Source organism: Oncorhynchus kisutch, linkage group LG17 (genome assembly GCF_002021735.2).
Source record: "Oncorhynchus kisutch isolate 150728-3 linkage group LG17, Okis_V2, whole genome shotgun sequence".
Lineage (NCBI taxonomy): Eukaryota > Metazoa > Chordata > Actinopteri > Salmoniformes > Salmonidae > Oncorhynchus > Oncorhynchus kisutch.
The window spans coordinates 53,776,000-53,792,949 of record NC_034190.2 but is presented as its reverse complement, the minus strand read 5'-3'; the positions used below and the strand labels follow the sequence as shown (position 1 = coordinate 53,792,949).

Below are 16,950 nucleotides of genomic sequence, written 5' to 3'. Positions count from 1 at the left end.
ATCTACCTGTGTATAATGCCATTATTGTCCTCTGCAGTTTAGCAATGTGATAACAAAGGATTATCCCGCAGCAGAATTTTTCATCCCACTGTCATTGTAAAGTGATAAACAGAATTTTACACTAATTCGCATGCATAGGAGTTCAGGGGCTATATGTATCAACAAGCGTCTCAGAGCAGGAGTGCTGTTCTACAATCAGGCCCCCCCTATCCATGCAGTCTAATTCATTACCATCTAAAAAGCTAAACTGATCCTAGATCAGCACTCCTACTCTCAGACGCCAGTTGAATGAAAGCCACGGTCTGAGAGTTGACCTGTGTTGCGGTGCCCCCTGCAGGCAGCAATGGCCATGAGTTCATGTTCCTCCTGAAGGGCCATGAGGACCTGCGGCAGGACGAGAGGGTCATGCAACTCTTTGGCCTGGTTAACACACTGCTGGCCAATGACCCAGCCTCTCTACGCAAAAACCTCAGGTAGACAGTACACACACATTTCAAGATTAATGGCTGGATTATTGCCATCGGGAGGGTGTGAGATTGATTGATTGATTGATTGTCGGTGTCTGCTGTGCTTCTGTAAAAAATATAATTTCCTGGTTACCATTTTTGTGTATTGTGTCCCTCTCTCAGCATTCAGCGCTACGCAGTGATTCCCCTGTCCACCAACTCTGGTCTAATTGGCTGGGTGCCTCACTGCGACACCCTCCACGCCCTCATCAGAGACTACCGGGAGAAGAAGAAGATCCTGCTCAACATCGAGCACCGCATTATGCTCAGGGTAAGAACCAGGAACTATCACATTAGCAGTTCACACACACCCTGTTCAGAAAGGAGCTTTTTAGACATGGTGTACACTGAACAGTGCACTTGCTATTACTAACCATCTGTTGATTAGCCATGAAGTTAAAGGGAATGTACACTTTTATACACAATATAATATGAATGTTGTTACTTGTCCACTACTCTTAAATGTCAAGTCTCAAGTAAAAAAAATTTTTTTTAAAGACAATACATTATTTATCTGTGAATTGAAAAACCGTTAAACAAATTGACAATGAGGTTCTATTTGGTTGTGCCATCTTGATGTTGTGGTATGTATGTTTGTTAGATGGCTCCAGACTATGATCACCTGACCCTGATGGAGAAGGTGGAGGTGTTTGAGCACGCCGTCAACAACACGGCCGGAGACGACCTGGCCAAGCTGCTGTGGCTGAAGAGCCCCAGCTCTGAGGTAAAACCCTGTTTCAGGCTTACAGACAGTTGTCATAAGACTAACGTACCCCTGTTTACCACCCTTCATACGGCTGTGAGCAGTCTGACATAGCACGTCATTAGGTGTTATAGCTAACAACTGACCACTCTATATAAGGCTGCTGAAGACAAATTAAAGGTGGTATCTGTATCAATTTAGTGATCATTTCAATTTCCTCATGGTTTTTTGAAGAATGTGGCTCAGAAATACCTGAAATATCTTAGTTCTGCTTTCTGTTGCAGGGACGCAATGTAGTGTTATGTTTACTCCTGGTCTTCTTCTCAGGTTTGGTTTGACAGGAGGACCAATTACACACGCTCCCTGGCTGTGATGTCAATGGTGGGCTACATCTTGGGCCTGGGAGACAGGTGAGGCTCTCCACCAATAAAAGTTCAGCAGTGGTAGCAGATGTTTAAAAAGTGAAATAATCTTGCTTTGCAGGTGTATTGAAGCATATTTATTGAACAGAACATACAAAGTATCAAATAGTTATTTTCATGCATGGGGCCAAAACATTGGCATGAAAATAAATATGTGGTCCAGTGTGTAGACTACCCTCACTCAGTTTCTCTCCATTTCCTCTGCAGGCATCCATCCAACTTGATGTTGGACAGACTAAGTGGCAAGATCCTCCACATTGATTTTGGGGATTGCTTTGAGGTGAGCAGGGGCCTCCAAAATCAGAACCTGACTGAATGTACACTATTTATACAAAGTATGTGGACACCCCTTCAAATTAGTGGATTCGGCTATTTCAGCCACACCCGTTGCTGACAGGTGTATAAAATCGAGCACACAGCCATGCAATCGCCATAGACAAACATTGGCAGTAGGACGGCCTTGAAGAGCTCAGTGATTTTCAATATGGCATCGTCATAGGATGCCACCTTTCCAACAAGTCAGTTCATCAAATTTCTGCCCTCCTAGATCTGCCCTTGTCAACTGTAAGTGCTGTTATTGTGAATTGGAAACATCTAGGAGCAACGACAGCACAGCCGCAAAGTAATAGGTCACACAAGCTTACAGAATGGGATCGCCGAGTGCTGAAGCTCGTAAAAAGTTGTCTGTCCTCGGTTGCTACCGAGTTCCAAACTGCCTCTGTAAGCAACGTCAGCACAAGAACTGTTCATTAGGTGATTCGTGAAATGAGTTTCCATAGCCGAGCAGCCGCACACAAGCCTAAGATCAACATGTGCAATGCCAAGCCTCGGCTGGAGTGGTGTAACACTTGCCGCCATTGGAAACACGTTCTCTGGAGTGATGAATCACACTTCACCATCTGGCAGTCCGACGGAAGAATCTGGGTTTGGCGGATGCCAGGAGAACGCTACCTGCCCGAATGCATAGTGCCAACTGTAAAGTTTGGTGGAGGAATAATGGTCTGGGGCTGTTTTCATGGTTCAGGCCCCTTAGTTCCAGTTAAGGGAAATCTTAACGCTACAGCATACAATTACATTCTAGATGATTCTGTGCATCCTACTTTGTGGCAACAGTTTTGGGAAGGCCCTTTCCTGTTTCAGCATGGCAAGAACCCCGTGCACAAAGCGAGGTCTATACAGAAATGGTTTGTTGAGATCAGTGTGGAAGAACTTGACTGGCCTGACCTCAACCCCATCGAACACCTTTTGGATTAATTGGAATGCCGACTGCGAAGCCAGGCCTAATCGCTCAACATCAGTTCCCGACATCACTAATGATCTTGTGGCTGCATGGAAGCAAGTCCCTGCAGCAATGTTCCAACATCTAGTGGAAAGCCTTTCCAGAAGAGTGGAGGCTGTTATAGCAGCAAAGGAGGGACCAACTCCATATTAATGCCCATGATTTTGGAATGAGATGTTCACATAGCAAGTGTCCACATACCTTTGGTCATGTAGTGTATCTGTGAATGTTGTCAATGTTTTATAAATGTTTTTTCCACTACAGGTTGCCATGACCAGGGAGAAGTTCCCGGAGAAGATTCCTTTCAGACTGACAAGAATGCTGACGAACGCCATGGAGGTAGGAGGAATAACTCTCAGTGGTTTATTTGACATACTCTTGTCAATAGTTCACATTTGCCTCTGTCATAGAAGGCACTTAATCCTGCAACTCAATTGAGGGTTTGCACTGCAGACTTGAGGAGCGAAGCAAAGATTTCCGGCTGGCACCCAGGCTACAATTACCAATCAGAACAGACAATAAAACTCCCCTCTCTGTTCTGTCAATCAATGTGTCCCTCCCCTGTGTGTGTTGGTCAGGTGACAGGGCTGGATGGGAACTACAGGATCACATGTCACACGGTGATGGAGGTGCTGAGGGAGCACAGGGACAGTGTCATGGCCGTACTGGAGGCTTTCGTCTACGACCCACTGCTCAACTGGAGACTGATGGACAGTAAGGAAACCACTCTGAAATGCCTCAAAACATCTTGAAAGCATCTTAAACACTGAAATACCTTTAAACCATCTGAAATCAACAACCCAGCAAACAATTGAGCCCTCTCTTTCTTTGTGGTCCACAGCAAACACCAAGGGAAACAAGCGATCCAGGACCAGAACTGATTCCTACACTGCTGGACAATCAGTCGGTGAGTGTGAAACAAGACGTCCATTTTGTGTCACTAACAACATCTGGAATGTTTCCAGACTGAATGCATCTTTCTGTGCTGTGTCTGTTGTCCAATGCAGAAGCACTGGAGGGGATCGACCTTGGTGAGACCACACACAAGAAACCAGGAACTACCGTGCCTGAATCCATTCATTCCTTCCGTGAGTCTTTGGCTCAAGCCAATACTGTAAAAATGCATGAGGCTAACATTCCTAGTAGTTTCTATGATGGCTATGTTTGTTAACGCTAGAAATGGTGGGCCTCGAGGGACCCCACTTCAAACCAATGACTTGTCTTTTGGACTTCAACATTCTAACAGTCTAATAAATACATTTCATATATGCTATTGGACAAATTATCATTTGGTTATGTTTATGAAGGTTTTAGGTAACATTAGAATATGAAGAACATAATAGTATTTTCAATACTTTATTTTACTGTAAGCTATAAAAAAAAATGTTTTGGTGGGTCTTAAGAAGCATTATGGAAATAAGAAATTGTATTTCAAAGAACAGGATAGCATATTTTAAGTTGTTTTAATTTTATATGCTGCCACATGCTCACATTTTTTAGCGCATAAAACAATGGTCATTCTTAGAAAAAGTGGTATTTTGAAATAGAGCTCACCTCTTACATATTTTTGCTATTTGGCAAAGCTACGTGTTCTAGAAACTGCTCTTTCTGCTCTGCCTGATGCTATATAGAAATCAAAATGTCTTACCTGAATCTAACTAACTGTATAAGTATTTGAAAAAGTGTATTTTTGGAGCTCCGTTTTCCTGCCTCTGTGTCAATTCCAAGCTGCCCATCTCTTCATATACATTTGACAATTGAAAATATTTTCACCCATCAGACTATTGTCAATTTAATCTTGTCTTTTAGCTAATGTGTGAAATTAGTTTCAATATAGTTTAGGTGTAATTTCGATGGGCCATCAGCTGCGCCGGCTGACTGGCGGTGAATGAGGGGCAAATTCTCTTTGTGAACAACATACGTGTGTTAAATATACTTATTTCAAGGACGGGGGTGGGGGACATGAAAAAAAATGTCAACGTGTTTTGTCAACATCTTGGCGCTTCCTGTGTTAGCTTCTATGGGTTTTTGTTTCCTCAACAAAGGATTGTGGAGGATATTGGTATTGGGAAGTACTATCTTTGCTTATTGTTGGCCCAAATATTTCCTCAAATGTTAGTGTATCAGTCATCACTGTGTTCCTCTCCCATCAGTTGGAGATGGCACTGTCCAGCCTGAGGCCCTGAATAAAAAGGCTATCCAGATTATCAACAGAGTACGAGACAAGCTGACTGGTAAGTCTTTCCCTACACATTCCCTACACATGTAACTAAAAATGCTAGGATATGCTAGCATATTAGCATTCATTGACTAATATGTATTGCTTTTCCCCATCAGGGCGTGATTTCTCACACGATGAGACTCTGGATGTGCCAACTCAAGTGGAGCTCCTCATCAAGCAGGCGACGTCGCACGAGAACCTATGCCAGTGTTATATTGGATGGTCAGTATGATCTGTTTGTTGTTAGTTAACATCAGTTAGCCTACTGTTAGTTAGCATCAGACAAATACTATACGTTGGCATCAGTTAGCCTAGTACTCTTAGTGAGATTCTGCTAGCAAAGTACTGTTAGTTAGCATCAGTTAGACTAGCGCTGTTAGTTTGCAGCAGTTAGCCTAGTACTATTAGTTAGCATTAGTTAGCCTAGCCTGTGCTACATTGGCTCGTTACCATCATCAGTAACTGTTAGTTCGCATCAATTAGCCTAGCCTGGGTGGTGGACTGTTTCAGCATTCAACAATGCTATGGCACTGCCATGCTGTTTGACAAGACAACTATACGTTGCCTAAAGCAGGATCAGACAGGTACCCAAACTACAAAAAAGTGTCTTGGTTGGGCAAACATTTGTGGCTTATGTTGGGAACTTTTTTAACAATGGTCACTGAACATGTATTGTTTTGCATCCCCCAGGTGTCCATTTTGGTAGAAGAGCTACACTTGAAGAGTTACACAGCCTGTTTTCATCAAGTAACCATGAACTTACTTGGTAACTATGTGGTTAATTTGTGAGAGATGGTCCATGGCAAGGAATTACATTTCCAAAGATCTTTATCAAATTATGCCATGCTGACATTGGTTTCAAGCATTTTACATTCACTTAGCTAATTACTTCCAATTTAATGAAATTAGCGATCCTTAGTTTTAAGTAAATACCCATGTAACATTTAATCCCAGGATGTAATACCATGTAAAGGTAACAGCTACAATTATGTACTGTACAAGGTAACAACCTGGGCCTCGTTTCCCAGTTGCGATGTAACTTAAGCATTACAATGATCGTGTCAGATGCCTCGTTATTTATGAGCCACGTTTTAAAGTATTTCCCAAACAAGCATATAGAGAGATTGTTCACTAAGTGCGTCTCTCGAATCAGCTTTCTCCATTCAGGTCTAACCTTAGCATTAAAATTATTACACAATACTGATGACAGATCAGCTGCTAGATATTACCACCTATGGCGGCAAATATTGAGGCGGCTTATTCTAAATGCTTACCCTATAATAACCCACAAAATCAAGATTTGGCACGTGTTTAAAAATATATATCTTGTAGCAAAAATTATAGACAGTAGCCTAGAATTAGCTAAATATAATTAAATTGATTGAACATAACATTTATTTCAATGTAGCCTATAATGTATTTCTATTTTGCAGTCATCTCAGTTTTCATTTGAAGCCATGTTTTATTCTTCGCTTGTTTGTAACAATTGCAAAGACATTGGCGACTTTGTATTTGTAGTCAACTTTGTTTTGAAGTTGACTACAGCGGAGATCTTCTGTGTATAAAGTGACGTGGAATGGCAAAGAAGCATCTAACAACCTACTCAGCTGTTCTACCAGTGGTCTGAGGTAGTCAGTAAATAACAAGCGTTTTCAAGTGTAACTTTAGTGACAATGTTTTGGGGAAACAGCACGGCTACTAAAGATACATTGTACGAAGGTTCTGGCGATGGCTTTGGGAAACGAGGCCCTGGTTATTTGTTAGTGCTTATTGCTCAAAGCGCTGGCTGTAAAGAGGAAGTGCTGCCCAGTGTTTAATTATGTCACTGTCATCATGCTAATGCTTTCTACTGTGGCCATATTTGTAACAAGTTAAACATTTTCTTTATTTAACTTGTTGCATCTGCTTCATAGTCCTTCATAGACCACTAGTCCATTGTATTATTGTGTTAATGTGACTATTTGAGTAACATACTGTATGCCTTTTGCTAATTTAAACATTGAAGGGTGTCCCATGATAGAATATGAATGGGAGTATTTGATTTAAGATGGTTGCATGCATAATTCTATGCCAATAAATAAAGATCTATTGATACTTGTCTTGTGCTCTTTGCCATTGTCCAAATATTTTTGATAATGCTGATCATGTTTGTATGCTTAAATGTTCATTGCCTTTGCATATCATCACCATCACTATTAACGAACATACAATTATGAAACTTCAGAAGCTATTTTAAATACATTTTCTTGGTCCTAAGGTCATGAAATGTTCATATTACATTGCAGGGAGTTTCTGTACATTTAAATTTTTTAGAAAATGTTGTTTTCATCCACCAGTGTATGGAGTTCCTTTTTCTGCTATAAATATCAAGCAAAACTTCTGAAGTCGAGAACAAAAAAATATATATTGCAAGCAAAATATAAACCCAAAATATTGAGCAAAGAAATCATAATTGCAAGAAAAACATTTTACATGTGCTAACAAATTAGTTAATAAAAAAAGTATAGTTTTCACTGAAACATTTTTCATGTAAATGCGATTGTGATTAAACACCTTCTTTACGTGAAATAGTTTTGGGGGCAGTTGTAAGTTTTGGCACATTCATTCTATCAGCATAGCACCCTGCATCCCACTACTGGTTTGCCTCTGAACCTAAGCAGGGTCGGTCTCTGGATGGGAGACCAGATGTAGCTGGAAGTGTGTTAGAGGATCAGTAGGGGGCACCCTTTACTCTCATCTTTCTCAGTGGTCATAAAAAATCCCATGGCACTTATAACATGAAGATGAACTATCACTCCTAAACTGGTTGACCACTGGGGATGCATCATCTACACCTCTAAACCCTGCCTACACAGAATGGATTGATTGAAAGGATGTATATAGCACCTTTCTAACCCTAGCAAAAAAAGATACGTCCTCTCACTGAAAGACAGGGTCCTGCGTTTATTTTCAGCAAACTTAACACTTATGTGTTAATATTTGTATGAACGTAAGATTCAACAGCTGAGACATAAACTGAACAAGTTCCACAGACATGTGACTAACAGAAATGGAGTAATGTGTCCCTGAACAAAGGGAGGGTCAAAATCAAAAGTAACAGTCAGTATCTGGTGTGGCCACCAGCTGCATTAAGTACTGCAGTCTATCTCCTCCTCCTGGACTGCACCAGATTTGTGTTATTGGCTGTACCTTTGTTTATTCCATGTGTAACTGTGTTGTTTGTGTCGCACTGCTTTGCTTTACCTTGGCCAGGTCGCAGTTGTAAATGATAACTTGTTCTCAACTGGCCTACCTGGTTAAATAAAGGTGAAATATATATATTAAATATTTTTTAAATGGCCAGTTCTTGCTTTGAGATGTTACCCCACTCTTCCACCAAGGCATCTGCAAGATTCCGGACATTTCTGGGGGGAATGGCCCTAGCCCTCACCATCCGAGCCAACAGCTCCCAGATGTGCTCAATGGGATTGAGATCCCTGACCACTGATCCCTGAACACTGACATTCCTGTCTTACAGGAAATCACGCACAGAACGAGCAGTATGGCTGGTGGCATTGTCATGCTGGAGGGTCATGTCAGGATGAGCCTGCAGGAAAGGTACCACATGAGGGAGGAGGAAGTCTTTCCTTGTAAAGCACAGCGTTGAAAATGCCTGCAATGACAATAAGCTCAGTCCGATGATGCTGTGACACACCGCCCCAGAACATGACGGACCAGCCACCTCCAAATCGATCCCGCTCCAGAGTACTGGCCTTGGTATAATGCTCATTCCTTCAACGATAAACGCGAATCCAACCATCACCCCTGGTGAGACAAAACCGCGACTCGTCAGCAAAGAGCACTTTTTGCCTGTCCTGTCTGGTCCAGCGATGGTGGGTTTGTGCCCACAGGCGACGTTGTTGCCGGTGATGTCTGGTGAGGACCTGCCTTACAACAGGCCTACAAGTCCTCAGTCCAGCCTCTCTCAGCCTATTGCAGACAGTCTGAGCACTGATGGAGGGATTGTGCGTTCCTGGTGTAACTCGGACAGTTGTTGTGCCCCCCTTCTTGCATTTCAAAGTATTTCCTTGCATAATCTTTTTCACTTAATATTATAATTTTTGCTCCCAATAATATTGTGTTTAGGTTTTGCTTTCAATATCATAATTTTTGTTTGTATTACTGAAGAATGTTGATCTCTACTTCAGAAGTTTTGCATGATATTAATGGCACAGTCAGACCCCTTCCCTTTTTCCACATTTTGTTACGTTACAGCGTTATTTTAAAAACAATTAAATAAAAATATGTTATCATCAATCTATACACAATACCCCATAATGACAGTGAAAACATGTTTTTATCAATTTTGCCAATTTATTACATACAACAGAAATACCTCATTTACATAAGTATTCAGACCCTTTGCTATGAGACTCGAAATTGAGCTCAGGTGCATCCTGTTTCCATTGATCATCCTTGAGATGTTTCTAGAACTTGATTGGAGTCCACCTGTGGTAATGGACATGATTTGGAAAGGCACACACCTGTCTATATAAGGTCCCATAGTTGACACTGCATGTCAGAGCAAAACCAAGCCATGAGGTCGAAGGGATTGTCCATAGAGCTCAGAGACAGGATTGTGTCGAGGCACAGATCTGGGCAAGGGTACCAAGAAATGTCTGCAGCATTGAAGGTCCCCAAGAACACAGTGGCAACCATCATTCTTAAATTGAATACGTTTGGAACCACCAAGGCTCTTCCTAGAGCTGGCCGCCTGGCCAAACTGAGAAATTGGGGGAGAAGGCCTGGGCCAGGGAGATGACCAAGAACCCGATGATCACCCTGACAGAGCTCCTGAGATCTACTCTGGAGATGGGAGAACATTCTAGAAGGACAACCATCTCTGCAGCACTTCATCAATCAAGCCTTTATGGTAGAGTGGCCAGACGGAAAAGGCACATGACAGTCCCCATTGGAGTTTGCCAAAAGGCACCTAAAGGACTCTCCAACCATGAGAAACACGATTCTCAGGTTTGATGAAAACAAAGTTGAACTCTTTGGCCTGAATGCTAAGCGTCACATCTGGAGGAAACCTGGCACCATCCCTACGGTGAAGCATGGTGGTGGCAGCATCATGCTGTGGGCATGTTTTTCAGGGACTGGGAGACTCGTCAAGATCGAGAGAATGATGAACGGAGCAAAGTACAGAGAGATCCTTGATGAAAACCTGCTCCAGACTGCTCAGGAACTCAGACTAGGGCTAAGGTTCACTTTCCAACAGGACAATGACCCTAAGCACACAGCCAAGACAAGGCTGGAGTGACTTCGTGACAAATCTATGAATGTCAAATCAAATCAAATTGATTTATATAGCCCTTCGTACATCAGCTGATATCTCAAAGTGCTGTACAGAAACCCAGCCTAAAACCCCAAACAGCAAGCAATGCAGGTGTAGAAGCACGGTGGCTAGGAAAAACTCCCTAGAAAGGCCAAAACCTAGGAAGAAACCTAGAGAGGAACCAGGCTTTGTAGGGTGGCCAGTCCTCTTCTGGCTGTGCCGGGTGGAGATTATAACAGAACATGGCCAAGATGTTCAAATGTTCATAAATGACCAGCATGGTCGATTAATAATAAGGCAGAACAGTTGAAACTGGAGCAGCAGCATGGCCAGGTGGACTGGGGACAGCAAGGAGTCATCATGTCAGGTAGTCCTGGGGCATGGTCCTAGGGCTCAGGTCCTCCGAGAGAGAGAAAGAAAGAGAGAAGGAGAGAATTAGAGAACGCACACTTAGATTCACACAGGACACCGAATAGGAAAAGGAGAAGTACTCCAGATATAACAAACTGACCCTAGCCCCCCGACACATAAACTACTGCAGCATAAATACTGGAGGCTGAGACAGGAGGGGTCAGGAGACACAGTGGCCCCATCCGAGGACACCCCCGGACAGGGCCAAACAGGAAGGATGTCCTTGAGTTGCCGAGCCAGAGCCCGGACTTGAACCCGATCGAATATCTCTGGACCTGAAAATAGCTGTGCAGCGACGCTCCCCATCCAACCTGACAGTGCTTGAGAGGATCTGCAGAGAAGAATGGGAGAAACTCCCCTAATACAGGTGTGTCAAGCTTGTAGCATCATACCCAAGAATACTCAAGGCTGTAATCGCTACCGAAGGTGCTTCAACAATGTACTGAGTAAAGGGTCTGAATAGTAATGTAAATGTGATATTTCAGTTTTGTATTTTTTACACATTTGCAAACATGTATAAAAAGCTGTTTTTGCTTTGTCATTATGAGGTATTGTGTGTTGAAAAAAACGTGGGGGAAATCAATTTTATAATAAGGCTGTAACATAACAAAATCTGGAAAAAGTTATGTTCAACTATAGTATGCATGTGCAGAATCTTCTGGAAAGCAGTGAAGCAAACCTACCCACAGGGCACTCCAGCTCTGTCCATGTGAGGAGCAACTCTGCAGAAACTGGCCTCATAACAGTTTTAGAGATGAGGTGAGAAGGGATTCTAATACTAAAAGGTATACTAGTAACCCTGAAAAGAAACTTCTTGGCCCATACTGTAGTTGCTTGATCATTTGAGCACTTGTCCTTCACTGATGATAGAAATCTAGTGATCGTGGAACCCATAACCAAATTTTGCACTATGTATGTTTGTCACCAGAGATCTGGGTCTGTATACAGGTCATGGCTGATATAATTGGTTAAAGGGAGGTGGTAGATTCTGCATTCTTCAGCAGTCACCTTGACATCCTATTGAAAATAATCGGAAAGTGTCTTTATTCAAAAGAGATGCCTACCCACCCGTAGACTACTTCCAAAGAGAGGTCATTAAAAAAAAATGAAACGGATGATATGGAAGTACTTAGACTAAGAATGTACAGTGCCTTCAGACAGTATTCACACCCCTCGACTTTTTCCACATTTTGTTGTGTAACAGCCTGAATTTAAAGTTGATTAAATCAAGATTTTTTTGGTCACTGTCCTACATACACATACCCCATAATGTCAAAGTGGAATTATGTTTTTTGACATTTTTACCAGTGAATTAAAAATGAAAATCTGGAATGTCGAGTCAATAAGTATTCAACCCCTTTGTTATGGCAAGGCTAAATAAGTTCAGGAGTAAACATTTGCTTAACACTGAGAGACTCCCAGATACTGGGAGATTAATTCACCTTTCAGCAGGACAATAACCTAAAACACAAGACCAAATCTACACTGGAGTTGCTTACCAAGAAGACAGTAGATGTTAGTTTTGACTTAAATCTACTTGAAAATATATTCCAAGACCTGAAAATGGTTGTCTAGCAATGATTATTTTTTTAATCTATATGACAGCTTGAATATTTTTAAAAGAATAAAGGGCAACTATTGCACAATCCAGGTGTGGAAAGCTCTTATAAAGACTGACAGCTGTAATCACTGCTAAATGTGCTTCTACAAAGTATTCACTCAGGGGTGTGAATCCTTATGTAAGTGAGATATTTCTGTGTTGCATTTATAATGCATTTCTATAAACATGTTTTCACTCGTTATGGGGGGGAAAAGAATAAATGTAATCCATTTTGAATTCAGGCGGTAACACAACAAAATATGGATTAAGTCAAGGGGTGTGAATACTTTCTGAAGGCTCTGTAAATATATTATAAACCATTTAAATTGCCACAATTGCAGTTCCCAAGTTTTAGTCAGCAAATGAGTTCCAGCACCTAGTGCATCAGCGCTGCCTACTTATTGCGTTTGCTCTACAGCGGCTCCTCTCTTTCCTTCTAATTTTATTCCCTCTTTCTCCTCTGAAGGTTAATTACTTATAGATAGTTAAGGATTACAGAGGGAGAGAAAAAAGCAGCCAATTGATCTCTTCCCTGGTGTGCCCACCCCTGCAATGTCACCAATTTACACATTGGGACAGAGCCCTAGATTATCTGCTTGCATCGATCGATTCCTCCTCTGTGTTCTCTCTTTCTCTTTCCCCCTACCTCCTTCTTTCTTTCTCTCTCCCTCCAAATCTCATTAGGCTGAAAAGCAGCGTTTTCATACCCGCCCTTTTGTTCCCTTTTCACCTCCATCTAATTTCTTTGTATTTTTTTCAGCCTCTGTCTGTTGAGGGTCTGTGAGTCAATAGCTCACGTTAAATGGGCTTCATCGATCGTTGTTGACGAATGATAGTCATCGGGAGACAATGCCTCCTAAACGATGGAAGGTGAAGAGACCGACCATGGAGGCTGCCCACTGGACACACGACGTCATTTAAACGTGGATAATTGGCTAATGTTTGGTTTAGACGTGAGATTACAACCTATTTTCACCTACTCAAAAAGGCAGCCAGAAATTAGTTGAATTTCCAATGTGTTATCAACGCTGTTCGAGATTCTGCTCAGATTATTACAGCAATTGTGAAGATCTCCATAGACCTATGATGGCCTATGCATACCAGATTTATTGTGTTATTCTCCTACATTCCTTTCACATTTCCACAAACTTCAAAGTGTTTCCTTTCAAATTGTACCAAGAATATGCATATCATCGCTTTAGGGCCTGAGTTACAGGTAGTTAGATTTGGGTATGTCATTTTAGGCGAAAACTGAAAAAAAGGGTCTGATCCTGATGACATTTTAAGGAGATCACAATGATCATGGATACATTAGAACTAGTGGATATATGGAGACTGAAAACCCCTGACCTAGTGAGATCTACATGGAGGAGGCTTAATCAAGCTAGCCGTCTTGATTACTTACTAGTCTCATTCTTGCTGGCATCAAAAGTAAAAAGAAGTACATTAATCAGTGACAGAATGCGACCGGACCACCATCTAATTGGCCTCCATATAACTTACAGAATTTCCACGTGGACGGGGATATTGGACATTTAATCAAAGCCTAGCGGATGACAATTTGTTCTTAACTAAGACAAAATAACTCATAATTGACTTTTGTTTTACAACATACGTACAGCACATCCCCTTATTGTATGGGGCAAATTTAAATGTACTTTTAGAGGCCATTCAATACAATACTCATCATTAAAACAAAAGCAGTTTAGGTCAAAAGAGATTAGACTGATAAAGGACATAGAGGAAATAACAGCAGGTAGATGGTAATGGAAAACTGTACGATAGAGCCACAAAATAGGTTAGAGGAAAAACAAAAAGAAATGGTGGTACTTATTCAAGAACGATCGAGTGTAATGTATTACAAAAATAAAGCGAATTAGATGGACATTTTTGAAAAAAAAAATCTGGAATCTTCAACATAGAAATGCTACCAAAAATAATTTACAGAAACTCGTTACAAACAATGGACTCATCCATGATTCACCAAATTATATTTTGAAAGAGGAAGGAAAATATTTTCAGCATATGTTTTCGTTTCAGTCACCTCCATTTCCACTGAATGATGTTAACTGTAAGGATTTCTTTCCTAATAATAATAAAGTCAAATGAACAAATTCACAGAAAAACTTACGTGAAGGCCAACTTACAGAAGAACACCAGAGCTTGATGGTATACCACTAGAGGTATATATTTTCTGATGTACTCAGAGATCCATTATTAGCATGTTTTAATTACTCCTATAGAAATGGTAGACTTTCAGGTACTCAACAAGAAGGTCTGATTTCATTGCTACTTAAACAGGTGGTAAGTATAAAGATTCAGTCCATTTATAAAACTGGAGGCCTCTTACACTTCAATGGTGTGATGTGAAAATCTTAGCCAAATGCATAGCACATAGAATAAAAAAGGTTTTACCAGTTATTTTTCATCCTGATCAGACAGGTTTTTTTACACGTATGATATATTGGAGTTATGACAATTACTTGAAACAATTTAACATTATGAAACATCAAAGATACCATGGCTGGTCTTCATGGGAGATTTAGAAATTACATTTGATAAAGTATGACTAGAATTTATATGTAAATGCCTAGATTGCTTTAATTTCCAGGAATCTCTTATACAATGTGTTAAAGTTACGGACAGCAATCCTCGGTGTAAAGTAATAAATAATGGTTACTTTTCAGAAAGTATTGAGCTATTAAGAGGAGTAAAACAAGGCTGACCGTTGTCTCCATATTTATTTAATATGGCCATTGAAATGCTAGCTATTAAAATTCGATCCAACAAGGACATCAAGGGGTTAGAAGTCCAGGGGATAAAAACAAAAATGTCAATGCATGCCAATGACTCAAGTTTTTTCTTAAGTCTACAATCTGGATCCCTGCACAGTCTCATTTGAAGATCTTGATCACTTTTCTAGCTTCTCTGGACTAAAACCTACCATATTACGTATTGGATCATTAAAAAACAGTGTTTACACTACCTTGTAGTTCACCAATGAAATGGGCGGATGGTGAAGTAGACACACTTGGTTATTCACGTCTCAAAAAATATAAATTAACTTAACACAATCAATTTCAATAGAAAGTTATCAAAAATAGATACGATTCTGCAACCACGGTGAGGTAAAAACTTGTCTATTTATGGAAAAATCACATTGATTAACTATTTGGTCCTATCACTGTCACGACTTCCGCCGAAGTCGGTCCCTCTCCTTGTTCGTCCGGCGGTCGACGTCACCGGCCATCTCCGCTCCACCTTTCATTTTCCATTTGTTTTGTCTTATTTTTCCGCACACCTGGTTCACATTCCCTCATCAGACTAAATGTATATTACTCTCTGTTTCCCCCATGTCTGTGTGTGGAATTGTACTTTGTGTAGGGAGTTACGGTAAAGGCTGGCTTGCGCTAGGTTTGTTTCAAACCTAGGTTTGTTTCTTTTGTTTAATACGGTTCATGTTACCGTGGTTGTGCTTTGTGCTGCCTCTCCTGTGCCTTTGGGCCGGGTGTATATTAAAGTTATCCTGTTATCACCCATCTATGCTCTCCTGCGCCTGACTTCCCGACAACTGGTCACTCACCCCGTTACAATCACAGTTTACTTACAGTACTTACTAATGGCTCTTTTTTAAAATTATATGAGCAAACAATATTTTATTTAATTTGGAATGCTAAGCCAGACAAAATTAAACATGCCTATTTATATAATGAATATGATGGGGCCAAAATTATTAAATATTGAAGCTTTAAACGTCTCACTAAAATCTTCAGTCATACATGATATACTTAAACCCAAAATGGTTCTCCTGTACATTATTAAGAAAGGCTCATCCTTTGTTCAAAAATGTCCTTTTTGCTTTGATACAGATTACAACTTTTCATTTCCGACTAATTGAAAATAAGTATCACCCTTTCAGTTTTATCCTCCAGAAAAGATAGAGCAAATATTACAACAAATGGTTATGGTTAAACTCAAATATACTGTTTAATTTAAAAAACGTTCTTTATGGAAAAAAAATCAAAATGGTATTATATATATATATATATATATATATATATGAATGATATTATGTATAGAAACGTGAATTATATAGGAATATCTGCTCAATCCAAATTTCCAACCAACTGATTGCAGCGTTACCACAAAAATGCAGGAGGCAAGTGGAAAAGGGAGAAGTTAGGGAACCTGTTTGCCTGCCAAATATTAAAGATACAAATTTGCCTGAAAGGAATTGGTATAAACCAAAAAATATGCCATTTTCATTTGAGGACAAAAAAGGTTGACCACTGTGCCATACAGGTTGTAAAATAAATGGGAAGAGATTTTCGATGTACCGATTCCATGGCACATGGTTTATGAACTGGTACAAAACACAACACTTGATTCAACACTTAGTTTTCCATTTTAAATTATTATATGCAATTCTAGCTGTACAACAATCTTAGCTCTGTAGATTTTGCTGCGAAGAGACAGAATCAATAGATAATT

General features: G+C 40.5%; 1 protein-coding gene across 2 annotated transcripts in view; it reads left to right on the top strand.

Moving 5' to 3' along the window:
- mtor (mechanistic target of rapamycin kinase) overlaps positions 1-7,236 on the top strand; it is a 128,113-nt gene extending 120,877 nt beyond the window's left edge. The window contains exons 47-58 of one of the 2 annotated variants that reach the window (XM_020506199.2): positions 338-473; positions 630-777; positions 1,108-1,230; positions 1,537-1,619; positions 1,839-1,911; positions 3,175-3,249; positions 3,489-3,624; positions 3,752-3,817; positions 3,918-3,998; positions 5,064-5,144; positions 5,248-5,353; positions 5,822-7,236. In XM_020506199.2, the coding sequence (XP_020361788.1) occupies positions 338-473; positions 630-777; positions 1,108-1,230; positions 1,537-1,619; positions 1,839-1,911; positions 3,175-3,249; positions 3,489-3,624; positions 3,752-3,817; positions 3,918-3,998; positions 5,064-5,144; positions 5,248-5,353; positions 5,822-5,837 (1,124 nt within the window). In that variant the 3' untranslated portion in view covers positions 5,838-7,236. The remainder of the gene's footprint in view (positions 1-337; positions 474-629; positions 778-1,107; positions 1,231-1,536; positions 1,620-1,838; positions 1,912-3,174; positions 3,250-3,488; positions 3,625-3,751; positions 3,818-3,917; positions 3,999-5,063; positions 5,145-5,247; positions 5,354-5,821) is intronic. The other variant, XM_020506200.2, reaches the window with a different exon arrangement.
- The last annotated feature ends 9,714 nt before the right edge of the window (positions 7,237-16,950 follow it).